The sequence below is a fragment of the Atractosteus spatula genome, chromosome 18, assembly GCF_055471065.1.
Source record: "Atractosteus spatula isolate fAtrSpa1 chromosome 18, fAtrSpa1.hap1, whole genome shotgun sequence".
NCBI lineage: Eukaryota > Metazoa > Chordata > Actinopteri > Semionotiformes > Lepisosteidae > Atractosteus > Atractosteus spatula.
Genome location: NC_142723.1, coordinates 6337493 through 6362972, shown reverse-complemented (window position 1 = coordinate 6362972; position 25480 = coordinate 6337493). Strand labels below are relative to the sequence as shown.

The following is a 25480-nucleotide window of genomic DNA, read 5'->3' as shown; positions in this document are numbered from 1 at the left end:
TCTTCACTGTTCTATCAACAGACCTAGTATTTATATTATTTATATTCATTATAGAACAGGATGCTCAATCACCTGCACATCGATGTTTCTTGAAGGTCACAAAACATGGCATTGAAGTAGAACATATATCTATATTGCACATATCCAGCACTACAATATTACTACTGTAGCACTATGTGGAAGGTGTTAGAGTAACAGCTGGGATCTGTTAAATTTGCCTTTTTCCAGAAGGTATAGTCAGACAGAATAATGGTGACTTGTTTTAACAGCTGCAACAACTAATTTCCTTCTACAGGGTGTACAAGAGTAGAAGTAATCATATCTAGAGACATGACAAACACTGAAAGTGTGAAACCAACTTTTGTCACATAAGGAAGGACAAGACAAACACTCACAAACACATCATAAAACAGGACAAACATTCAAAGTGTGAAAGCAACTTCTTTCTGAGCCTGTGGACTGTATATCAGAGCTGGGAACTGTATATCAGAGCTGGGAACTGTATATCAGAGCTCAATAAAACCGGATCTGCACAAGACTGTGTCCTGCTCCTCTGATGAAGAATTTCCCACAACAGCATCTTGTGTCTTGTGTCCCAGTCACCATAATCAACACAGCCAGTTCGCCATAATTATTGTGAAACACACCTGACCTTTGCGGCAGTAAATTCCAGCAATCAGTTTTCTTCTAATCTCATCTTTGTTGGCAAGGAGGGGTTATTTTCCACTCCTGGCAAAGTGCAGATGTTGATCTGGAATAAGCAGCTCTTGTCTAAATGAGAGCTCTTTCAGGATCTTGCCCTACAGACATGGATCAAAATGCAAAAGTAACTTTTGGCTTCTTAAGCGTTGATTTGGGGAGGAGGTGAAGGACTGCACCTTTTATGACGGGACATGGCATGCCTGTTAATGGTTAATGGTTGAATTTTTTTTTTTAATTTCACCAGCCAAAGTTCACTTTATTAAGGGTGCTTGGCTACAACAGGCTGTGACACACCAGCATCTCTCCCTTCCAGCCTGCCCAGCTCGGGGCTCCTCTCTGCCGACAACATGCCCGAAGACAAGCTGGAGCTCAGCAACATGGAAACCACTTTCCTGGATGGCTCCCCGAAGCCAGCCAGGACCCCCAGCACTTTTGAGCGCCTGATCCAGCCCTGCGTGGCGGAGCTGGTGGGGACTATGTTCTTCGTCTTCATCGGCTGCGTGTCGGTCATCGAGAACGTGGAGGCGGCGGGCCGGCTGCAGCCCGCCCTGGTACACGGGCTGGCAGTGGCTGTGCTGGTGGCCTGCATGGCGGAGATCAGGTGGGGAGATCCAGCCTGCTGGGGGTGGCACGTGGCTGCTGGCTGGCATAGAGATATTAGCTGGCTGTGACGTTCTTGCTTTTAGAGTATTTGCATTTTTGGCTTGAGGTTTCTGCAAAGAACAGGGAGACTATTCTTCAAAGTTTTTTGCACTCACCTCAGTATGGTTTTTCCTTTGCATTTATTAATACTGTAGGTGAGGTATGCATCACGATGAGCACCCACCTATATACTGTACTGTATGTTCGATGCACTTGCACTTGCAACAGCAGTGTAATGAGACAGAAAAGACTTACATTATGTACCAAGTGCTGGTGTTTTGCATTAAATGGGAACTCAGATGACCTCTATTTGAAAGAAATAGTAGGAAAGGGGATTAAGCTTTTAGCTTGAGTTGAACTCAGACAGTTGAAGATGTAGAGATGAAGCAGAACCCGCTGACACATCACTGGGCAAAACGTGAAAACAAGCCGCAGCCGTGCTCTATGAGCAGAAGAGTTTTGGAAATTGAAAAAGCTACAGTTCAAAGATATACTGGTACTGTAGGTAACTTGGCTTCAGGGAAAGCTGGCCCTGGTGTGAGTCTATGTGTTTGTGTCGGTGTTGCCCTGCGGACTGGTGTCCCATCCAGGGTGTAGCCTGCCTTGTGCCCCTTGCTTGCCATGACTCCATGATCCAGGTCCCCTGCCACCTGGTCCTGGATACAGAGGTTAGAAAATGGATGGATGTAATTACTTTTTCATTTTGCTGACACTTTTATCCAAGTGTTGCACCCATTTATATCCTTAAGTATTTTATGAGAGCAATTCAGGTGAAGCACTTTGCTCAAGGTTACAGCTAGATCTTGACTAGGATTTCAACTTATGACCTTCTAGTTACAATGCAGAACCCTGTCCACTGTGCCACTCCACTGCTCCATAGTGATAGTAATGCTTCTTTCATGACGGCAACCATTTGCCCTTGGAAACCATCACATTCTCACAGTGGCTCACGGTTTTCCAGGATTTTGCTGCTCTGACATTTTTTTTCACTTCACCCCAGATTTTCACAAACACTACTATTTGCACTCTTCACATTCCTTTGCTGAGCTAGACAGTCTTTACTCTGCACAAATTGCAGCCTCAACACTGTCCTGAAACCCATTTGGTCCTGTCTTTTTGGAGTCTCGCTGTTTTGGTTTCTCAAGCCTGTACTTCACTCTGCACAGCAGTGTTCAGTTTCAGCGTTGCCCAGAAACCCAAGCCAGCCTTTACTCTGCACAGCAGTCTCAGCAGCCTCAAGTCTTCCCAGGAGGCTCGCAGCTTGGTTTCTTTCATACATGAGTCTCTCTGTTTCTGACTGGTGGATTGCTTGATAGCAGTCCTAGCCTCTAGTCCTGCGTTGCCCAGTGCACCAGCCTCTGTCCGGTTTACAAGCCTCTGCTCCCAGCCTTTGCCCGGTGTCGCTCGGCGCACCAAGCCAGCCCTTGCTCTGCACAGCAGTCTCGGCAGCCTTGCCATTCCTCGTCATTCCTCCCCATTACTGACCAGCCTGGGCTGATTAGTAATCAATTATTTCATTTTCACCTTTCACTCTCCGGTCTCTTGCACTTGGGTTCTGCCATATCACCACCCACGCTGCTGTATCCAGATGCGGCATTACAGCTTTAAAATAGCAAGTTCTTGGCTCATTTATGGCCAAGGGGGTTATTTTATGCAACAGAAGACAAATAATTAAAATCCACACTTTCCAGTGTGGTAAATCCAAACCACCTCTTGTGCATCCATCGAACAAAAACGGGGTACTCAAACTTCTGCCTTGATCAAAATAAGACTTGTGATTGAGGAAACTGTCCCCCAACATTTTAATGATTTAAAATGCAGCAATCGGAATTTTGTATGAGATATATCATTGTTTGCCATCCATTTTCTAAAAGCTTTTTCCAATACAGGATCACAGGGAATCTGGAGCCTATCCCAGCAAGCTTTGGGCGCGAGGCAAGATACACCCAGGATGTGACGCCAGTCCTTCGCAAGGCAGACAGACACACACCCACACCAGGGCCACTCTATCTACCAGCATGCCTTTGGACTGTGGGATGAAACCCATGCAAACAGCGAGAGAACATACAAACTTCACACGGATTTCACCCCAGATCCAGAATCAGACTCAGGACCCCAGTGCTGTGAGGCAGCAACGTTAACCACTGTGTCACTGTGCCTCCTTAGTGTTTGCCACAATTGTTAATTTTGTGGGCATGGGAGGGAGGCTTTGAACATGCAAATAAGTGAGCAGAAAGTGATATGGGGCCTTAAAAAACTTAAAAAGTACAGCTACATAAGAGGTTCTGCTATTTATATTATATATATATATATTCTCTGTAGTTTTATGACTTTTACGAGCACTATCCTTTGACATGGCATTGTTCTAAATATACAAGAACACTAATGCTTTTCAGAGGTACTTGAAAACACTCAAGCATGAAACTGTCAGATGCAAAAATTATCACAGTACAAAAGTTCCCAGGTGTACAATGACTTACTGGCAGAGCAACCCATCTCCATGGCAACAAACCCACAGCTGGCTCGAACAGAGCAGCGCACTTTGACATAGACCCGCATTGTACCGGCATTGCTCGATTTGGAGTTTTCACACTTAATGATGAAGGACGTATAAGCAAACTTCAGTAAGTCTTGTCCTCGCTTGACAGCTAGCAGTATGAAGTCATGCTGAGATGCTCTGCAGCTGTGGGTTCGAATCCCGGGTGAGACATTGTTGTTGCTCCCTTCGGCAAGGTATTCTTTCAGTAAAACGCTTGGCTGTATTAACGGGGACAAATGGAAGCCACTACGAATTGTCGGGGATGTAGCTCAGTGGTACAGCGCAGGCTTCACATGTATGAGGTCCCGGGTTCGATCCCTGACGTCTCCAAGTGCTTTGTGTTACTGCACTTCACAATCTTCTGTTGAGTGAGAACTCTTTGCTTGTGTTCATAGAGATCCACACAATTAAATTCAGGCACACTTGATGTGCTACAGTGTTGCTCTGCTGTTTCGGGTGGAGCGGTGGCTCTGTGGCTAAGGATCTGCGCCTGTGGCTGGAAGGTTGCTGGTTCAAATCCTGCAGCTGGTAGAGGAATCCTACTCCGTTGGGCCCCTGAGCAAGGCCCTTAACCCCAGCTGCTCCAGGGGTGCTGTACAATAGCTGACCCTGTGCTCTGACCCCAAGCTTCTCTCCCTGTCTGTGTGTCTCACGGAGAGCAAGCTGGGGTATGTGAAAAGAAGAATTCCTAATGCAAGAAATTGTATGTGACCAATAAAGTGATGTTGTTGTTGAATTAAGTAATAGGTTTATTCCATGCTGAACAGAGAAGAAAGAAAACACAACGTTTTGGGCATGGAGCCTTCTTCAGGTGTGAGGAACCTGAAGAAGGCTCCTCAGCCATGGGAGCTCATCTTTTCAGCATGAAATAAACCTATTACTTGTTCTTTTGCAGCCTACGCATGCTGACGCAGCTACCCACATGAACCACTTTGAATTAAAGTGTCAACCAGGGAAATATTTCAAATACAGAGTAGTTGGTGCTTGTTAGATATCTATCTCCAGTAAATGGAAGAAATGATTATTCATATTTAGCTAAAAAGTCCAGGGGCTGCCCAGGACACACTGCTCCTCCAATCAGCACTCACCTTCCCCAAAGCCGCCGTGGGGCTTGTGATGTGTCGAAAGATGACTGGCTCGTTAAGTGGGCGGGTCAGAGGCACACGTTCTCCCTGTGTGGGTACAGGGATGTGACCAGAGACAGAATGAACCGCTGACCCCAAACTGGGTTGGCACATTAAAAAAATAAAAATGAACCAAAATGATCACTTACTCCATTTTAAAGATATGCCCTTCTCGCTAACCTTCTGAATTCTTAAGGAGCATGAGTGACCAAAGGACTTTCTGTGAATGCTAGGCTGATGAGAGAAGAACTGGGCCTCAGATGCAGGCTCTATGGGAGAGTCTGTCCAAACCAAATTCAACACCCGGCTTGTCTCTGCGTCTGCTCTCCTCAGCGGCTCTCACTTCAACCCGCCGTTCACCATCGCCATCTTCCTGGTGGGAGGGATGAAACTGGTCATGGTTGTCCCGTACATCGTCTGTCAGCTGATTGGAGGAGTGATCGGCGCGGCCATGTCAAAGGTCAGAGGAACGTCTGCGTCGGCAAACCAGCATGACACCCCCTTATCCCCCACCCCCCCCCCACTTCCCTTGCGACCACTCCAAAACCAAATACAACAGCAGGTAAAGCCAATGGTAGCAGAAAAAAAACCCAACACTGGGTCTAGCACAGAATCTGATTGACGTGAGACACGTTAGCCTGTCTGGAAGTTAGTAGTTAACTGATCCCAGGATCTCACCCAGCTATTGGAGGAAGCCAAGGTATCGGCTTCAACCACATGGCTGGTTTGCTTATTCCACACCCCCACACCAATTCTAGGGGCCTCCTGCTCTAGGGGTTGCATGGGCTCTTCCTTCTAATTAATCTATCAACGCCGTCAGGTGATGACTTCAAGGCAACACTACGCCAATGCAACAGGAGCTGCCTTCACCATCCTCAAAAAAGAGGAAGAGTTGTGGGGTGCTCTCTTCGGGGAAGTAGCGATGACGTGCCTCGTCACCATGGTGGTGCTGCTGGGAGCGGTCAACGGCAAGAGCAAGAGCCCGATGGTGCCCTTCATGGTGGGCTGCACTGTCATCGTCAACGTCCTGGCGGGGTGAGTACGGCTTCGGGGACGCCGCTCTCCAGTGCCGCAGCAGGGAGAACGGTCCCGCCGAGAAACTGAAACGGAAGCCGGTCCCGACTCCCGTGAAATGCGTAGTGTGGGACTCTGTGCAGACGGTATAATCCGGAAGAGACTGGAGGAGGGCTACAGGGAAAACGCGGTGAGGGATGGAAGGGATGGTGAACAGGGGGCGGCGCCGACAGTGATCCCTGGTGCATGGGGGGGGCGCAGGCCAACGAGTCCAAATGAGGGAAGTTCAAACAGGAAACTACTGTAGGGCGCAGTCCAGGGTCCAGGTGCTGGGAGATCCATCCAAGACAAACGATCAAAAGCAGGAAAGTGATCAGGGACAGGAACAGGTAGAGCTGGGCGATAATTCGCTAACGATAATTATCGCGATATAATTTTCCTCGATATAATTTTAAACAAAAGTTCGATAAACGTTCGATATATATGTTTATGCCTTGCGCGTGCTATGCGCATGCGCACAAAATACTGCGCGAGTGCGCATGCGTGTTGCAGACCGGGCAGCTAACAGATTTGTTTAATGTTTCTGCTGTTTGGCAAGTGTTTGTTCTTAAAATCAAGAGTTGTTGAATTTACCAATTAACTGTCTGGTTTCTTCAACTGTCACTCAGGAGAAACAAATCTGCCTTTAAACTTGAAAGAACTAATGATTTGACATTTATCGTGATGATTATCGATATCGACTGATATGAAAATGTTTACCGTGATAATGTTTTTGGCCATATCGCCCAGCCCTAGGAACAGGAACAAGGAAGTTAAAAACAGAGTGACGAGGCCAGGCATTCCGAGCCCCGGACTCAGCTGGTCAGGACGCCGTTCGGAAGCCTATGCCTTCAGGCCGACTTGATGCTAGGCGGGCCTCCGGGCGTCCGTCTTCCAGTGCAGAATCCTGAGCTCCCGGAGCACCGGGCTTAAATAATAACCAGGAAACAATGAACAGGTGTATGTAATAAACTAGAAACAATCCGAAAAGGGTAGGAGCGCCCTCTAGAGGAGAGAGACGACCGTGACACCCCCCCCCCTCGGCTCTTAGTTTACAACAGCCACATCTCGGACGTGAATCCCCCAAAATCTCTGGAATCCGGCACATCCGCCCTGTTCCGCTGACGCCCTGAACGCAGGGGGGAACCGTGCGGTCTCTAGTCAAAGCCCCCCTCCTTCCAGTGATTACATGTGACCTCGTCATCATCAAGGGATGAATTGTGCACTCATCGTATGGAGAGAGTCTGATATTTGAACACAAGATTTTCTTAGGAATACCCCAGGACTCCTTACATTTGGTGGTTAATAAGATTAAAACCCAGCTTTTGATTCTTATTACTATGCATCAGTAGTCCCAGTACTGAACAAAGTCTTAGCTTTATTCTATATGCATCCCTGGCCTTGTCTCGAGGTCTTGTGAAAGTCCTATAATCACAGTAGGTGTCCAGATTTTTCCAATGTGCTCTACCTCTGTTTCTAAGTCTGTCTGTACTGGGAGGCTGTATCTATATTCCATCTGGCCTGGGAGATTAACCGGGAGAATCTCTCATTACAACTCAGTCTTGGGAATATATTGTAATCAATTTCACCGGCAGTGTTACTGGGTCATTTGACTGTCCCTCAGAGAACTGGACTGAACTGAGAGCAATGCACACCAAAAAAAGAGAGTGATTCCAGTACAGTGCGGCCCATTACAATCCAATTTGTCGCTGCTCAAGACAATAGCATAACTACTGAAGAAACGTCCAGAGTCTCACTGAAAGAAACTCTTCCTCTATTTTGCTGTAGCGGCGACATATCTGGCACCTGTCTGAACCCAGCCAGAGCCTTTGGCCCGGCGGTGCTTGCTAACTACTGGACATACCACTGGGTGTACTGGGTGGGCCCCATACTGGGAGGCATAGTTGCTGCAGCACTGCTGAGGTGAGTCCAGCAGCTCCTCGATCAAACCTACTGTACAGGGTGGCAGAGAAATAATGCAACACTAAAAGCTACCACTATTCTGAACACTTACTGATGCAGCTGGTTTGGCAACCTGTCATTTGATGAATTTTATTTAGATGTGTTGTATATCAACTGTCTAGGTTCTTCTTGTCTCTGAACAGTCTCACTTCACAAAAGGCTCACAGATAGTCTACCTAGATATACATTGCAACTCTTGCATTAAAAGGATGGTATTCTCTGCATCTCTTGTTTCAGCCCCCTATTTCAAGTGATCACCTTTGATGTCTTTCATTATCGAGAGCTGCACCTTGCCCTCTGCCTTTAAATAGATTCTGGGAACTTCTGGGGAGTCCCTGAAGCTTCTTTAATAAAAACAAGATAGTATTAAAATCTAAAGACTGGGGTGGCTGCACTATAATCACTGTAATTACACCGTGATAAGTACTAGTATTTGCAATTAAAACTGACTGACACAGAATCCAGAAAGCCTGGCTGGAGTATTTCCAGAGCTTTGCCCTGGTTTTAACAGGCAGCAGCTTGCCTGGGTACTGCTTGAAAGATTTGCTTTACAGTACAGTACAAAATTTCCCATTGGCCTTCACCAGTCATGGCCTCCTAATAATCCCCATCTCTGAACTGGCTTGATCACTGTGTTCTCCTCCCCACTGATGTGCTGGTGTGTGGGGAGCGTACTGGCACATCATCCAAATAGGGCTGCACATTGGTGGTGGTGGTGGAGGGGATCCTCATTACCTGTAAAGCACTTTGAGTGGAGTGTCCAGAAAGGCGCTATATAAGTGTAAGAAATTATTATTATTGCTTTACAGGGAGCCTAAGCCTAACTCAGTAGGCAATGGGTACCAGGCAGGACACACCCTGGATGGGATGTGCAACACAGGGCACACAAACACAGATACACAAGCAATCACACCAGGGGCAGTTTTGCCCGAGTGGAACTGACCTGTCAGTGGGTCTTGGATAACAAAGCACTCAGGGGAAACACATTCGAACACAGGAAGAACATAGAAACTCCACACGGACAGCCGCCCAGGAACCGAAGGCAGGGCACCAGGGCTGTTAGGCGGTAGTGCTAATCGCTGCGTCATTATGACACCCTCTCTGGTCACCCATTAAGGCCAAAATGGCTTTTATTCCCTTGCAGGCTGCTGCTGGGTGATGAGAAGATCCGCCTCATCATGAAATGATGAGCCCCTTCAAATCGGCACCAGCTTCACGTGGGACTTGTTCTAGAGCTTTGTCAGCGGTCTCTGTTTGCAAAAGAACTGAACAAGACACAAAATTCATTCCTACGTGGAATAAAAAAAAAACACTTCTCAAGCTCAACCCCTTGGAAAAAGCTTTCATGAATTAAATTCACTCCGTGTTACAGTTTTCCTGTAGAACTTTGCCAGACGTGTAATCTTCACTTTTTTACTTCTCTGTCATCACGAAGAGCATTAATAATTGAAAAGGAGATCGGCAATAAAGACCACTGGGAACAAAATGTGGTTTATGGCAAGATACCTGTAGAAATCACATCTGGACCCGTCTTAATGTGTAATTACAGATAATGATCTAAATTCAGTTTAAGATCCAGGGATCCTTTTAGGCGTCAGCTTGGGAAAATATCCCTGCCCTCTTTAAGTATTAAACCTGTAGCTTGCTGTACAGTTTCCATTGTGTAACACAATCAAATTCCAGTGTTGTCTACCACTGTAACATTTTCGTAATAATCTATGCTTTGTAATGTATATTTGAGGTATTTTGAAGCATTAAGTTGTTCTTCTAAATCTGATTGGGTTTTTTTTTCGATTGCATGTCATCCTAAACGCAAGTCACTGAAGTGATTTCGGGCATGGGTGCGTGGTGCACATTGGGTGGCAGAACACAACCATGCCCCAGCCGTCCATCAGCACTGGAGCGGACAGTACCAGGGTTGGGGGGGGGTCTCAGCCGTGCAGGGAAACAATTGCGGATCGCCACGTAACCAGAAGACGATCTGGGAAGCAGGGCTCTGGTTGTCATGGTAACCCAAGGTAGGCACAGCCCACACAGTGTAACTCTGTCTGACAAAAAGAGGAAAGCACAAACGTACACATTCCTCGACACAGAAGGAAACAGTTTTATTCACCCGATGCCTCGCAGTGGGACAACGACAACGGGGCTCAATTTCAACAGGACAGGGCTTGCTTTCAGGCACTGAGACTCGTCTCTTTGCTATCGGTTTTCCAGCTCTTCTTCAGCATGTACACGACAGCTGCCATCGTAATGGCCCCATAGGTTACCAGGACACACTGGAGCGAAAGAAACACAGAGGTATTTCAGTGTACAATATGTGCACAGCTAGCCAACTGGCTATGTGTGCTTCAAGCTAAATTCTCTAACATGAAATGAGGCTTCTTAAAATTGGGTTATTTTTAAAAACAGGTGCCTCAATCCTAATAAAGGAGGTAGGGTAGGATAAAGGCATACCCCACAATAGTTAAAGAAACATGATCTTATCTAAATCAGTAATATGCTTCTCAGAAATGCAGCTCTCTTTTAAAAAAGAGTGCTGTGGATCACTTGATATCTGCAGGGCACATAGCTAGGATAGCTGTACCATATCTAGCACCTGAGGGCTTCCATCTTCTAGAAAAAAAAAGGTGACACCAGCCTGCTGCTCTCTTATAATGAAGAAACTCAGGAGACCAGCCTGGGCTGCAGATTTAGAGAAAGCCACTTCACACTGTTCGTGGTGCCATAAAGCCTGTAGTGCTACAAAATGTGCACTGATAGTTTAAGACCATGCACAGAGTGTTTTAAACCTTTTATAGTTCAGAACACCTACTGTAAAGCCTAGCGCTTCTGGTTAAGAAATGCATTGAGTCATTAAAACATTTCAGCAGAAAGACAGCTACTATATACATACTGTACTATATAGCACCATCTGTGACAAAATAGGTATACTTCTTACTCTCTGGAGTTTGCAAAAATGCATAAAATGTTTAAATGTTCCGCAAAGCCCTTGAAAGCACAAAGCTCTAACAGAGTCCTCCATCACCAGGAATGGGGCGAGAGAACAGTCGAACAGAACAGATTTCCAGTGGCTTACATTTCTCCGGCCTGCCAGAGTGTAGCTGTTGAAATGCTTCCTCCATCCCTTTAGCTCACGGGCATCTGGACCCTCGATCCCAAGGAGTTGTCTCTGCAGACATCGGAGACACAGTTCGTTCACAACACGGTTATCGGCACTTAACTACACCTTAACTCCACAGTACAGTATGTCTGCTTTCTCCTGACAAGATGAAGCTGTGCTGAAGCGCATTTATATCCGAGAGCACAAGGCACTTCTTTACACAAAGAGTTGTGGGAGTGTGGAGCAAGCTAAAAAAAAAACCATGTAGTTAAAGAACACACCCTGGATTCCTTCCATCCAGGGTGAGGTCCTTAGATCAATTGACTACCGAACAGTCTAGATGGGACGAATGGTCTCCTCTTGTTTTTAATCTTTATTGCCTAACTAAACAACAGAAAAAGTTTTTTTTTCCGTTTTTCTGAGTGGCCTCATGAGATATAGACAGTGTTTTGTAGTTTTGATACAAATACAGGTCACTGAAACACATTGTGCTAAGCATATATTCATCCCTTCATTCAGCCAGTTTAAATACTGTACATACCAGGCTATAGAGCCGCAGCTCTGACCTGGTTCCTTGGAGACTGTTAGAATATATTTATTGACCTCTACTGTCAAGAAGTATATATTCTCATAATATACATCCGTCGCCTCCGTGTAGTCAGCCAATGAGGGAAAAATGAGTCTGGCCAATCAGCTGAGATTTCGTTAAATAAAGTGGGCGCGGTAGGTATTTACCAATCGCACCAAAGGACTCCCGGACTGTCACCAGGCTTACCTTAACTTCTGTGATGAGATGGCCGAAGCTTGTTAATGGTATTGTGGTTTTCACTGGGCTTGTTGGCATGACGTTACTGTAATGAAAAAGAAGTAGTGTGGGTTTGTTAGATACTGTAATTGTACTACAGTCTGACATTCCTGGGTCTGTTTTATTGCTAACAAACCACACGTAAAAGAACAACTGTAAACATGCACGTCAGCTAAGCTACAAACAAACAAGTCAGTGTTCCTCACCCTTTTGTCATTGTAAGTTCAGATTCATATTATTGATTACAGTATTCTAAGACTGCAATGACTTTCTCCAACAAACACCACTGCTAGGGCGACACCAGCACAAAAAAAAGAACTGACAAGTGGCTCAACCAACCAGATCGATGTTTGTCTTCAGCCTTGGCCAATCATCTTCTTCGAATGCTCGGCAGTGGGTGGGACCTACAGGTAGGTTACACAACGCTCAATTAAAGAGACCGCTCCTGTTTAAGAAACCCGGTGGGTCAGGATACTTTAATCACTGTGCACTGTTCCAATCTGCTTAAATTGCGAGCTCGCAATATTTTTTTTTCTATACATATGATACATCTAAAATAAGCATTTTTATATTGCTTTATAAATCATTTTTTGTTACATAAACAAGTAAAAGAATGAATAAAGATTTAAAATACTAGTTTGAAGGATTAAAAAGAGGGTGGGTAGTGTAATTATTTTGATAGGTGACTACAAGATCAATCTGTCTAAAAACCAAATCAGGGAGTTCTAGAAGGAATCCAGAGGCTAAGGTTTGACTGTAATGTGGTACTTGCTAGCAGAATGCAAACTGTAGGCTAACTAAATACGCATAAACAGTATATAACTTTTATATAGTTTCAACAAAATAAAGTCCGTAAATAACTTTTTTTTTTTCATAAGCACGAGAGAAATAACCCACAGATGTTTGGAAGTGTAGAAAAATCTATAATTCTGCCTTATGTCGGAATTTAGTGGGGTTTTTTTTTTTGGTGGACAGCCTGACGAATCAGATCAGTTTTTATATATATATACACGAATGTATTCATCTTCTTTTTCGCACGACTGTTTTGACGATGACTTCTCATTATCCTCTGCAGTCTCTCTTACCCGAGCGTTTGAAGCGGCGCTTGGTTATACGGCTGGGTGATTTCCCCAAAGTCGCCAGGAGAGGCCCCTGTTTCTCTTCCTCCAGCTATGGAGCGTTAACAGCCAGGCTCCGAAAGCGAAACCGGAGACTCGCAGATACTAGCTTTCAGTTTCATTATTCACTCTTGGCATCGCCGTGAGTCGTATTTAACAAGGAATGTCAAATGCGGCAACGAGCATTAGCCAGCTAGTTAAAATGCGCTCCTTCGTACCTGCAAACCTTAACATAACAAAAAGGATAAACACAATAATTATCTCTGTTTTATATAACGCCTTTCACGGTACCTCGAGACTTGCAATAGAAAATGAATGGACCTGTTGAATGTAGTTTTGCAAAGCAAGGAAAGCTCTGAACTCGTTTGCAAGCCCGGTTAATTGATTATCCTTACATACTTGGATGGCCACCTGCTGGTTTATAAGACTGTGCAGTTCAGTTTAGGACAGAGACAAGAGTGGGTCATTTACTTTACTCAACTATCTCTGCTTTTACAATTTACAAGCCAAAATATAATAAGCAAAATAAAATCCCATTATTAGTTCCCTTGATAGGACTCAATTAAGCAATTAAGAGTCCTACTGGAATAAAAGCCAGCAGACAGAGTGTTCTGCAGGACCAGGTGTAGAAGCTACACAGGAGGCTGATTCTTTCAGCAGCTATGAGAGTCTTCCACAGTTCATACTGTAAAGTATGACATTTTTGCCAGTTTTTTATTTATTTTTAAGATTTTCTTGGGCTCAGTTTCTGGTTTGTTCTCTGTGCAGAGTTTGTCATTTGTTTCCTCCTGCAGTGCACAGACACACTGGAGGTTAATAGGCTTCTAGGAAGACTGGCACTGGTGTGTGTGTGTGCCCTGCGATGGACTGCTGTCTGTCCGGGGTGTATCCTGCCTTGCTCCTGTTGCTTGCTGGGAAAAGGCTACCCTGTGTCCCTGACTTGTGTAGGGATGCAAGGAGTCACAACGCTCTCCAGTGAAGGTTTCAGATGAGTTTAATTGTGACGAAAATGGCTGCTTCCAGAGAACACTGAAGGAAATACACACAAGACGTATTTCCCACTGTGCCCTGAATTCCAACAGTGTCACAGAGGGCTTTGTAGTTCAAGTCCAGCCATGTTAATACCATGAGTGGGGGGGGGTTAAGACTGACCATCCCCTTTTTGCCCAGTGGCTATTCCTGATGTTATCCTTCCCCCCGCCTTTGAGCTGTTCCTGAGGTGTCACATGCAACAGCAGGTGTCTGTTCTAAATTCCCTCAAGCCAGGTCAGGAGTAGCACCTCCAGGCCTGAGTCAGATTCCAACACAATAATAATTCCTTACACTTATATAGTGCTTTTCTGGACACTCCACCCAAAGCGCTTTACAGGTAATGGGGATCCCCTCCACCACCACCAGTGTGCAGCCCCACCTGGATGATGCGACGGCAGCCATAGTGCGCCAGAACGCTCCCCACACACCAGCTCTCAGTGGGGAGGAGAGCAGAGTGATGAAGCCAGTTCAGAGATGGGGATTATTAGGAGGCCATGACTGGTAAAGGCCAATGGGAAATTTGGCCAGGACGCCAGGGTTACACCCCTACTCTTTTTTCAAGAAACACCCTGGGATTTTTAATGATCAGAGAGTCGGGACCTCGGTTTTCCATCTCATCCGAAGGACGGCGCCTTTTTACAGTGTAGTGGCCCCGTCACAGGGTAAGCGCCCCCTGCTGGCCCCACTTACACCTCTTCCAGCAGCAACCTTGGTTTTTCCCCCAAGAGGTCTCCCATCCAGGTACTGGCCGGGCTCCCACCTGCTGAGCCTCAGGGGGTGTCACGCCCTCTGCAGCCAGAGGGCGCTCCTTCTCTGTCCTGTCCCTAGTTTCTGGTCTGCTGTCCTTCCTGTCCCTCTCTTTCCCTTGGGCTATATATTTCCGGGTCTTGCACTCTGTCCTGGCTCAGCATTGACGTTCGGATGTCCTGAGACCCGCCTAGCACCAGGGCGCCCCACGTCCGCTCCCTGAGGGCATAGGTTTCTATACGGCATTCCTGAACTCTTTGTACTATGAGCCCGGGCCTTTTTCCCGTCTCGCCGCTACGCATATGGGTCTTTTTCCGCTCTCCTGCTCCCCATGGTTAGTCCCTTTGGACGTCCGTGACAGGGGGCCTGCCAGCCACAGGGCGACATGGCTGCTGGCCGTACGTGGCCACGCTGGATCGAAGTTGCCAGAAAGCGGATGGATGATGCGTGTGAGTCGCTCTCGTTAGAGAAGCGAGAGAATGCCGCTGCGAGGCTGGCAGGCTGCAGGACTCAGTGAGAGGGGGTGATGTGATGTGTCAATCTTGCTGCAGGATGCCATTAATAAGATCCCACAATTAACAGAGCTGTGGGCAGGGGGCCTTTGGCTCCGCTCAGCCCCCGTACGAGCGAACGAGAGCCCCTCTAGTACTTGATGGAGAGAACAAGTGTAAAGCAGCTGTAGTGATTCACCAGTGTAGACTGAATGGTGAGCAATTTGCCTACTGTGAAATAAACTCATTTATCTTTGCACCCTTTCAGCACCGGAGAGCGCTCACTATTGGAGGAGCACACTAGATCGGACAATCGGGAGGGAATGGCTTGAGCTGCCTGCCTTCTGGCTGGCTTGACACTCTTTTGAATTAGCCGTGAATTTGACCTGTTTTAGTTCAAGTTCAAGTTTATTGTCATTACACTCATATACAGGTATATGGTATAACGAAATGCTATTTAGCTAGCTCTCAGACGATAAGTGGTACAAAAAAAAACCAACAATACAATTGTATAATAAAAGAAAGACGGAGACAACAGGCAGTGTGCAAAACAACAAAAAGGTAACAGGTAATGTGCAAAACAACATCAGATGTGCAAAAACATGCGTCAACAGGATGAGATAAAAGGATAGAAATTATGGGGAGTGAGCTTTTTGACATGTAAGGTAGAGGTAGATTTCAATGCGTGTTTGAGTTTTTGGTAAGAAAGAAGGCGCTGTGAGGTTCAGACCGTAGGCGAGAGAGGCTGGGAGTTTAATAGTTTGATTAGTGCGGGGGTAAAAACTGTCTCTGGGTCTGGTAGTCCAGGCCCGAATGCTCCAGTACCGTTTTCCAGATGGTAGAGGGTCGTACAGTCTGTAGCTGGGGTGTGTGGGGTCTTTGATGATGCTTAGAGCTTTCCCCAAGCACCGTCTGTCATCAATGTCCTGTATAGATGGGAGGGCAACCCCAGTGATGGACTGGGCAGTTTTCACCACCCGCTGTAGGGCTTTTGCGGTCAGCAATACTGCAGTTGCCATACCACACTGTGATGCAACCTGTCGCTGTGCTTTCTGTAGTGCATCTGTAAAAGTTAGTGAGGACATATCTTAGCCTTCTTCAACCGTCTTAGGCAGTGATCAGACAGGTGGCGTTGAGAGACCATGTGAGGTCCTCGGGGAATCTGGTTTTAGACCAGACTCTTATTTTTGCAGTCATTCGAAGAGCCCGCCTGTGTGTGGGTAAGCCAAAAGAGCAAGCAGCTAGCCAGAAGCACGAGCAGAGGTGAACAAAAGATTTGAAAAACATCATGATGGTCCGTGAAGGAAGATCCTGCAGTGGGTCCAGGTTACATCTGTGCACCAGTCTCACAATTTAAGCCCTTGGGTTACATTTGCTACAGAAACGTTTTCAGCAGATGCCCCTACGAGCAGTGGCAACCCACCATTAAGGGCTGGGTTTGTAATTCCTGAGAGGCAGAAAGGGTCCCACGTTTGAAATACGGTATTTACGGCGGAACATCCGATTAAATACCTGGAAGAAGATGAGGTCTACAGGGGAAGTGTATTTAAAACAGAACAGGTGGTAGGTCTTTACACCAAGAGCTGTGGGAGTCTGGAACGAGCTCTCCACTCCATGTTGTTAAAGCTGATGCCCTGTCTTTTTTCCTTGGCAAGGCCTTGGGATCAATTAGCTAGTGAAAAGTCCAGGTGGAGCTACATGGGCCGAGTGCCCTTCTTCTCCTTTGACAGCCTTTTTCATTTTCTTATGCAGAGACCCCTTCAGCAGACGCACGCTTCGAGAGCACAGCTCAGCGAACACGCCGACTCCCCCCCCGTCGGTTTCTCAGCGCTTGGCTGTTTCTGAAATCGGCGTTGCTGCTCTTGCTGTCAGCCAAACCGAGAGGAAGACTGCAGGTAAGAAGCGTTTGCGCTTTCGCCGCGTATTTATTATAGAAGACTCGTGCTAAATGTACCCACTTCCTGCAACCCCTCTCGCTCACTGCTGTTCATTGACAGGAGAAAGGTACTTTCTAACTCTCTCTGCTGTGTCCTTACTTACTATATTGCAAATTATGGAGCTCACCACGGTCAGTGCTTAGAACTGCGATACTCAATTACCCTTCATATGACACTGCGATGGGATTTGTAAAAATTTGTAAGAGCTTCCGTTGATAAGTGCATTGGAAAATGTAACTTAGGGTTCGATATTAGTGCTTTACTTTACGTGCATACTAACCCTCCCAGGCACGTACAGTGCATACTGTAGACACCCACATCTCTCCACACCACTCGAGCACACCTCCGCACTCGTCAGCGCGCGCTCGCCCGCCCAGGCACGTGCGTCCTCGAAGACCAGACGGGTTCGTGCAGTTTTAAGTTTTAAGCTTGCGGTCGGGATGTGTCAACATTAAAGCGGTAAAACGTCGTTTAGTCTTCTCATCCCGGCGGAGACAGAGCTACAGACGGAACGCGAAGGTGGCGGTCAAGTCAATTGCATAACCCGTCTTCCAAAAAAAAACAAAAACAACCGTCTTCAGTGTATTCCCTTGCTGAAACAAAACAAAGGATACGGCTGGAGGCGTTCAGACTAGAAAACTGGTTTTGCTTCCAGTGAGCAGGATGTGCCTGACAGATCTGATTTTGATTCAGGACTGCTGCCCATAGCTGCCTCACTAGAGTGATACTAGTTGCAACTGGACCTTGCTAATGGAACTGGTTACAACTGCAGGATGAGTTTAAGTCAAAGCTTTGTGAATGTCTACATCTTCATCTGCCCAAGCCTGCATTCGTTCAGAAATTGCTTTGTCCTCCTTAACCCCTTTTGAAAATGTTGTTCGCTGCAAGTCCTCCCTCATCAATATCTATTATCACTGCCATAACTTCGTCTTATGCATTTGTGAACATTGTCACAGGACTACAATCGAGGACAAAAACAAGTCTTTAGTCTAAAGAAAAAGGTGAAAAGCAACAAGAATTGGGACTTACAGTATACCAAGGACTCTGCAATCCCGATGTTGGATGTTTATGCACGCGCTGCAATCCTGCAATCCTTCAAGTGTCCTTATGAGGACAAGGCTGGGATGTACTGTAGTCAGACTAGGACTAGGGCTAGGACAGGTTCTGGCAGACAGAGACTTCTGTGAATTCCAGCCACCTGCAGGCTGGCGGTGACATCACTGCGCAGAGCAGCTCTCTACCAATCAGAACTAACTCTCCTGGCAGGCGCAGGGGAGCTCCCAGCCTCAGGCTGATCAGCAGGTGAGCCATGTGTCCCCCTTTCTTCCCAAAGGGCGCAGGGGTCACTGGCGGAGAAGCAGATCTCAGACTGCTGGCGATACCCTGTCAGGTGTGTGCGTCAATTTCCCTTAACGAGGCCGTGATTTTCTGACACTTGGTGAATGTGTTTATCAAATGTTTTGTTGCTTCCTAAGGGCCTGTCTTCAGGGCCAGCCCTCTCAGCATGAGTGTCGTTTCTGCGGGCAGTGTCCAGTAAGTGTCCTGCCACAAGGACAGACTCCTGACACTGAAGTTGCTCCTCCGGACTGGGCAACGTAGAGCACACTGCCATTTAATTATTACTGGTACTGTTATCTGTAGACAATGAGGCAGCATTGAGTCACTAAATGTGGGAGATAATTTGCCAGCAAATTAATTCAGAATAGAAGAAATAGAACGGGCTTAGTTCCGGAAGGGTGAAGTCACTGAACTCTTTGAAGTCATCATGGCCTCGAGGTTTTGAAGTGATATTGCTTTTGCTTCTGTGTGTTTGTTTAAATTCAGTTTTCCTTTGGATCTTGGATCTCAAGTCTCACTGTTGGAATTAGCACCACTTTCCCTGCAAGTAAAGTGTTGTGCTTTAATCGATGGGGTCCATGGTCTTCAAATGAATAACAGTGCGTTGGTTTCTGTTTTGTTTAGAACTGTCTTTGTGTCCAGGAGCTGTTGTGCTGTTCTGTGCCAGCGCCCAGTGCCTAGCTCCAAGACACCCAGTTTGCGGTGCCCAACTTCCAGCATCCAGTGAAGAGCGCCCAATATCCAGCCTCCTGTACCCAGTGCCCAGCGTCCAGTGAAGAGCACCTAATGTCCAGCATCCAGTGTCCAGTGTCCAGTGTCTGTCTAGTGGCCAGTGCACATTTCCCAATGCCCGGCATCCAGTGAATAGCGCCAGTGTCCAGCATCCAGTGCCCAGTGACCAGAGACCTGTGCACAGTTTCCAGTGCCCAGCGCCCAGTGCCCATCCCAGTGCCCTGCTCAGTGCCCAGTGCCAGGGTCCAAAAACCTGTGGACAGTTCCCAGTGCCTAGTGCCCAGTGCACAGTTCCCAGTGCCTAGTGCCCAGTGCCAGTGACCAGAGACCTGTGGATAGTGCCCAGTGCCCAGTGATCTGTGCACAGTTCCCAGTGCCTAGTGCCCAGTGCCTAGTGCCCAGTGCCCAGTGCCTAGTGCCCAGTGCCTAGTGCCTAGTGCCTAGTGCCCAGTGCCCAGTGCCCAGTGTGACAAGCCTTCCTGAGGGGGAGAGGGACTGAGAAATGCATAGCCGGTCACTTTCAGATGAAAACAAAGCAGCTCATTTACGGAGGAAGTGAAATCCCACTCTCACAGGCTGCCAGGGCTCTTGCTGCCTGCCAGAGGAGCTCTCAGAGAGACATGGGAACGCCGAGCTGCCATGCAACTAGCAGCAGGCTGTCGGGGGGTTTTAATAAGCTCCAGTTCCTGGCAGGGGACATGCTGTTGTTCCAGGCTTCAACTGTGAATACCTGAGAGCCAAGTGCAATGTGTAGCTGCTTCAGACAAGCCCATTTCCTGGCAGTCAGAACATCACTTGGAAAGAAAGTGGACCCTATTTTCTCTCTCTCTTTCTCTCTCTCTCTCTGCTGAGCTGTGATAAGACAATGCTTATCTAGTCAAGCAGGACTATAAACTCCAGCCAGCACCCTCCAGCTTTTAGTTTCATGATTGCTTGCAAGGCACTGATGTTTACACTGGAGCAAAGATCGATGGTTCAGAGAATGAGCTGAGCAGATCACAAACCAGGTGTTGTTTGTTGAAGGGAGTGGAATAAGCTGGTTGTGAAACATTAAAAACAATGTAAAGCATCAGAAGGAAGGCAGAAAGATGAAGATGTTGGGGAGGATTGCATTGCAGAAGCAGAGAGATCCAGCTGCTGACCGTTCTTCATTGTATCTTCTGCAATATTCCTTCTTTTAGCTTTGCGGAGTCAAGTCTAGGTCAAGATGTGACCCATATTTCTTTCTTTCCTTCCTGTCTGGCTGATGAGAGTCAGGTAATGCAGTCTTGCATTATGGATCTGGGGAAAATGTCTAGGGGACATCACGGATCCTGACACTGTTAACCATTTCAAGTCGCAGGTGAACCAAGATTTCACTCAGCCTGTCCGCTAGCACAGTTATGTCAATGGTGGGGAGATGGATCCTTATGCACAAAAAAAAAATACTGGAAGTTTGTTGCTAAGGAAAATGTGGACTTCTGTCTTCAGCTGATGAAAGTTGATTTTTTAAAAACTGAGAATCCATGCCAGCTGACCTCCTAAGATTCTGGCCCAGGTTGCATTAATCCATTTCTAAACACTTCTTCCAATTCAGAGTCATGGGGGCACCAGAGCCCATCTCTGCAAGCAACAGGCACAAGGCAGGACACACCCTGGACAGTACGCCAGTCCATCGCACACAGTGGGAGGAAACCAGAGCACCCAGAGGAAACCCACACAAACCTGGTGAAAACACCCAGACCCCCCCCTGCAAAGATAGCACCCCAGGAACTTGAACCCAGGTCCCCAGCACTGCAAGGCAGCAATGCTAAGCACTGCGCCACTGTGCCACTCCTGTGGGAGTCATGTTTGAAGTAGCTGTGGTCACCCTAATGCAGGGAGGTTAAGCATAACTCTTGCAGTCCATGTGTCCTTAAAGCCAGCATACCAATGCTGGCCTCTGGGAGCTGGGTTTGACTGCTGCTAGCAGCATCAGACTGAACAGGAAGATTCTAAACGTCATCTAGAGGACCTCTGACTTGGTGGAGGAACATACTGTAGGAACACAAGAAAAGTTACAAAAAGAGGAGCCGTTTAGTCCATTTCGCTCCTCTGTTAGTAGTTCATTGACCCAGAGACCTCATCCGGTCATTACTTGAAAGAAGCCAGGTATCAGTTTCAATGACTTGGCTGGGTAGCTTGTTTCTCACAAGCACAACTCTCTGCCTGCCCTCAGTCTTCAGCTTCAATGTCCTGGGTATACGCAGAGCATAGCTGGTGCTGTGCTCTCAGTGTGCAGGAGTGTCGTTCCTGGACTGGACACAAACCCTAAGAAAGCTTCAGCAGAGCAGCCAATTGCAAAATTCCATTCAGTCAAGAAAATTCCAAGAGACCGCTGGAAGAAAATAGGCTGGTGTAAAGGGAAATGTTTCTGCAGGTAGATGATGTGGGGAGGTACAGTAAGAGGGGTCGAGACGTGTGTGTTTTTTCTCGGAGGGGTGGGGGGGGGCAGTGTTGTCTTGTTATCAACCTGCCCAGGCTGTTTCCTGACTTTCAGCGCGCGCTCTCTCGGTCAGAGCTCCTGGGTGAGTGGTGCTCAGCGCCAGTAAATGAGAGAAATGGAGAGGCATTCTGCGATTTTCTTTTTCAAGGAGATTTCCATGGCAACCACCAGAACACCTTCCAAGCTCCCCGCATCTTTTAATAACCGTCATGACTGTGGGGATCTGAGAATATCGGAGGAAATCGCATTCCAAGCTGAGTTTTTAGGTCACCAGCATTTCTGTCCACCTCCCCCCCCACAGCACGCACAATTGTTGAAGCGGGTTTTTACTATCGTTGTTGTCGCATTCCTTGAGTTACAGCAAGGAAATCCTTGATAGGGCGTAAGAGGCCGAAGATGAACTGAAAATTCACCCCCCAGTCCTGTGTTGGGGCAGATCTGGGTCAGAACCGTCCAATACCGAAGATAAGTGAACATCCCAGAGCGTTACAGCCTTTATTATTACAGCAACGAGCCAGATTGGAAATCCAGCTCTAAGGACAGTTGTGAAAGAGGACGTCTTATGAGTAGATTGGCCAGAAGCAAAAAGTCTTCAAAACAGATGGCACGGCCTGACACAGATTCAACCCCACTGGGCATTCCCCAACAGCGCAACACTGCACTGGGGAAGCAGTTTATTAACAGATACTCTACCCTCTATCAAACTGATCGATTGATTGGTTGGTGGGTTTGTTGTCACGTTGTGTCCCTGTAGTATTGTTCAGACAAACAGCAGAGTTCATTGGCAGGAGATCTGGGGACTCAGGAGAGATCACCTTGCTGTTACACTTTCAAAAATGTCCCAGCGTCAATGTGATCCATGAACATAGTACTCATGGGCACAAGAAACATGCGGTGTCTTATGTAGGCATCTGTTCTGGTAAGTATCAAGGCAAGAGGAGATACTGGGAAACTGTAATACTGTAACACTTCAGACCTGTAGGGGGCAGTGTGCAGCAGACAAGACTCTGAAGCTGTCAAGACCATAGAGTACCACAGTTAAGCACTCCTACAGGAGCTGCGACAACCATCTAGATTTCAATCCGATCTAACGGTTAACAGCAAGTGTAACTTTTAGACCTGTTTTTTTTGGTGCTATGCTATATAAACATCAAACAACTCCAAAACTACATAACCTCAAACAACATAAAGAAAAAGCATGTTGAAAACACATCTTGATTATCAGTCTCAGGTTAAGTACTGAGCTACGATAATGAGAGAAGTAGAAGGAATATGAAGTTTGGACCTAACCTTGTCTTGTCTTGTTTCTCAAGACTTTATTTGTTTATTAATACAGTAGATCCCTACAGGATTGTGCATAAACGGGTGTCAACATTTAGGGTTTCATCCAAGTATTCAACATCGATCCAAGTATTAAAAATCCTCAAAGGAAATGACAAAGCATCCCACTGAACTCCTTCAGAATGAAAAGTGAAACACAAACTAATGGACACAAATGAAAACCATGTGAAAGGGCATTTAAAACACAGAATACGGTAGTATTGAAGAAGTTACCCAGCCATGTTGTTGAAGCCGATCCTCTGGCATGTTTTAATAATAGGTTGGATCTGATCAGTTAACTTGTAACTACCAAGTGAGTTGGATGAGCTGAACAGTCTTTTATCCACAGAGTCTTGTAACCAGTTTGCTTAATGCTACAGAATCCAAGGTAAAAACTAGGACTATGAACAAAGGGCTTCGTCAAGTCTGTAACCTAAAATAAGATGCATTCTGCTTCTAATAAACGGTTCTTTTCACTTATATGCAACCACGTTTCAGAGAAAAATGGCAAAATTGTTATTGAAAAATGCCCAATCCAGGATGCCTAACACTTAAGTGCCAGAATTTTTCTATTTGCACATTTGGAGTCTGAGGTAATAAACTGGTATGGACTTCTGTAGGTTAAGAAAAAAAAAAGGCAAATTTAGCCAATTGTGTCTAAAACTCATCAAAAGCAATGGGAGTTTCTTTAGCTCTTGACAAACACAAAATAAAAAATAATAATAAGATGAGCAATATGCTTACTATGAATCTCCTGGATGGGATTAAAATTTAAATATGCCACCATAATCCATTTAACTCTGCTTAGAACAAACAAATCGGCCTGCAAAAAACCCCATTACATTATAATGATTACAATTATTTTCTAAAGATGCTTAAAATACATAACCAACGTCAATGCGTTTTTTTTATTGTTGCTGCAAGGCATTAACAAAAATAAGGACGATTTCCAAAGTAATCATTTTAGAGCCCCCCGTGAATCAGAGCAGGACATCACTCCTCCGACAACTGGAACTTTTCCATCTATTCCTGTGCCTTTCGCAGTTAGTGGCACAGTATGCACGTTACGGACGGTAATGCTCAATTTGAAAAAGGGAAAAGAGATCTGGGTGGGAGTTCAGTAGCTACAACAGACATTATTAGTTTCCGACCTGGAGACTGTAAAATGCTATTTAAATAGTTCCTCCTCTGAGTCCCTGCCTCCCGTGCACCAGCACTGCTCTTACTGTGAGTTCATGAGCTACTCTACATGCCAGTTTACCAGAGCACCGAATTGGTACTTATGTGCCACTGATCTGGTTGTTGAACAACAGCCACGAATTGTGTCTGTACGAGTTGATGGAAAGGAGGGACTTGCTGATCCCCATGCTGGGAAGAACACACACTTAGGTTTCATACCTTCCGTGGTGACACGAGAACATTTTCATTCTGTTAAAGGTACAAGTCATGAAAACATGTATTAATGATGTCAGTTAATAGACACAAGTGTTCAAAATCAACCCAGTGGAATTGAGAATCAACAGTGAAACACGAGCCAGAGGACAACAAGTGGAAACTATGTGGAACACAACACCTTACACAAAGAGTTGTGGGAGTATGGACCAAACTACCCTGCCATGATGTTGAAGGCGATACTTTGGTTTCTTGCAAGAAGCAGCTGGATGAGATCCTAGGATCAATCTAGACAGGCCAAATGGCCTCCTCTCATATTTAACCTTGTTCTTAACCAAGCGTTTACAGTAGGTATCCTTCTATGATGTACTGGTTAATGTCCCTGTCGGATGTTATTAACTAAGTAATAAGAGTAAGACTAAACAGAGCTCAATGTGTTACACTGGTGCCATGATGGAATTCTCTGGCTGATATCTAGGAGTCGCTGCAGAGAGGTGTAACAGGACTCAGAGGCACTAAGCATGTTACAGACATCACCCCTCTTAAAACTTAAGGTGCAGTTCTGCTGTGCTAGACGACCCCATCTTTTGGTACAGGGGAGTTTACTGCAGTCTAGGGAATAGTGTTGTGTGGCTCTGAGCTCGCTTGCAACAGTGATTGTGTCCCTGCAGGAACAGAGCAGAGCTGCACGTGTTCCACATGAAAGCTGATGCCCAGGGTGGGTAAGATCCTTGGTTTACTAATGACCACAGTAGCTACTGTAATGTGGAGCCTGCAGCTTTTGTTACTGTATGTTCTCACTACGAAGTCTATAGAAACAACATCCCAAATTTGCCTGCCACATCCTTGCTGAAGTACGCTGCAAAGGTTTTTATGATGTTGCCACCACATGGTCTGGTTAGCCAGGTGCAGCCCTGCGATCACCTTGGTGTTAAGTCGCCTTCTGTGACGTCTCGTTTTCCAGAGTTGTGGGATCCGACAC

General features: G+C 46.3%; 2 protein-coding genes across 2 annotated transcripts; one reads left to right on the top strand and one right to left on the bottom strand.

The window, feature by feature from the left end:
* The first annotated feature begins 788 nt into the window (after nt 1-788).
* Nucleotides 789-9348, top strand: LOC148818476 (aquaporin-8-like). The gene is made up of 5 exons (XM_088936644.1): nt 789-1303; nt 5341-5467; nt 5828-6042; nt 7849-7983; nt 9167-9348. The coding sequence occupies exons 1-5, from the start codon at nt 1050-1052 to the stop codon at nt 9207-9209; spliced, it is 774 nt and encodes a 257-aa protein (XP_088792770.1). The 5' UTR covers nt 789-1049; the 3' UTR covers nt 9210-9348.
* Nucleotides 9349-10106: 758 nt separating this feature from the next.
* LOC148818475 (ATP synthase F(0) complex subunit k, mitochondrial) lies at nt 10107-12245 on the bottom strand. The gene is made up of 4 exons (XM_088936894.1): nt 12134-12245; nt 11898-11973; nt 11099-11191; nt 10107-10298 (listed from the first exon to the last, which is right to left on the bottom strand). Exons 1-4 carry the CDS (start codon nt 12142-12144, stop codon nt 10197-10199), a joined length of 282 nt encoding a protein of 93 aa, XP_088793020.1. The 5' UTR covers nt 12145-12245; the 3' UTR covers nt 10107-10196.
* Nucleotides 12246-25480: the final 13235 nt, after the last annotated feature.

What these genes read in the sequence shown, in the direction of transcription:
- LOC148818476 (XM_088936644.1), top strand. Translation starts at nt 1,050, where the DNA reads ATGCCCGAAGACAAGCTGGAGCTCAGCAACATGGAAACCACTTTCCTG. An exon ending in TCGGCGCGGCCATGTCAAAG is followed by an intron (nt 5,468 to 5,827) that starts GTCAGAGGAACG and finishes CAACGCCGTCAG; the next exon opens with GTGATGACTTCAAGGCAACA. An exon ending in ATCGTCAACGTCCTGGCGGG is followed by an intron (nt 6,043 to 7,848) that starts GTGAGTACGGCT and finishes ATTTTGCTGTAG; the next exon opens with CGGCGACATATCTGGCACCT.
- LOC148818475 (XM_088936894.1), bottom strand. An exon ending in ATCTCATCACAGAAGTTAAG is followed by an intron (nt 11,192 to 11,897) that starts GTAAGCCTGGTG and finishes CGATGTCTGCAG; the next exon opens with AGACAACTCCTTGGGATCGA. An exon ending in CTCTGGCAGGCCGGAGAAAT is followed by an intron (nt 10,299 to 11,098) that starts GTAAGCCACTGG and finishes CTTTCGCTCCAG; the next exon opens with TGTGTCCTGGTAACCTATGG.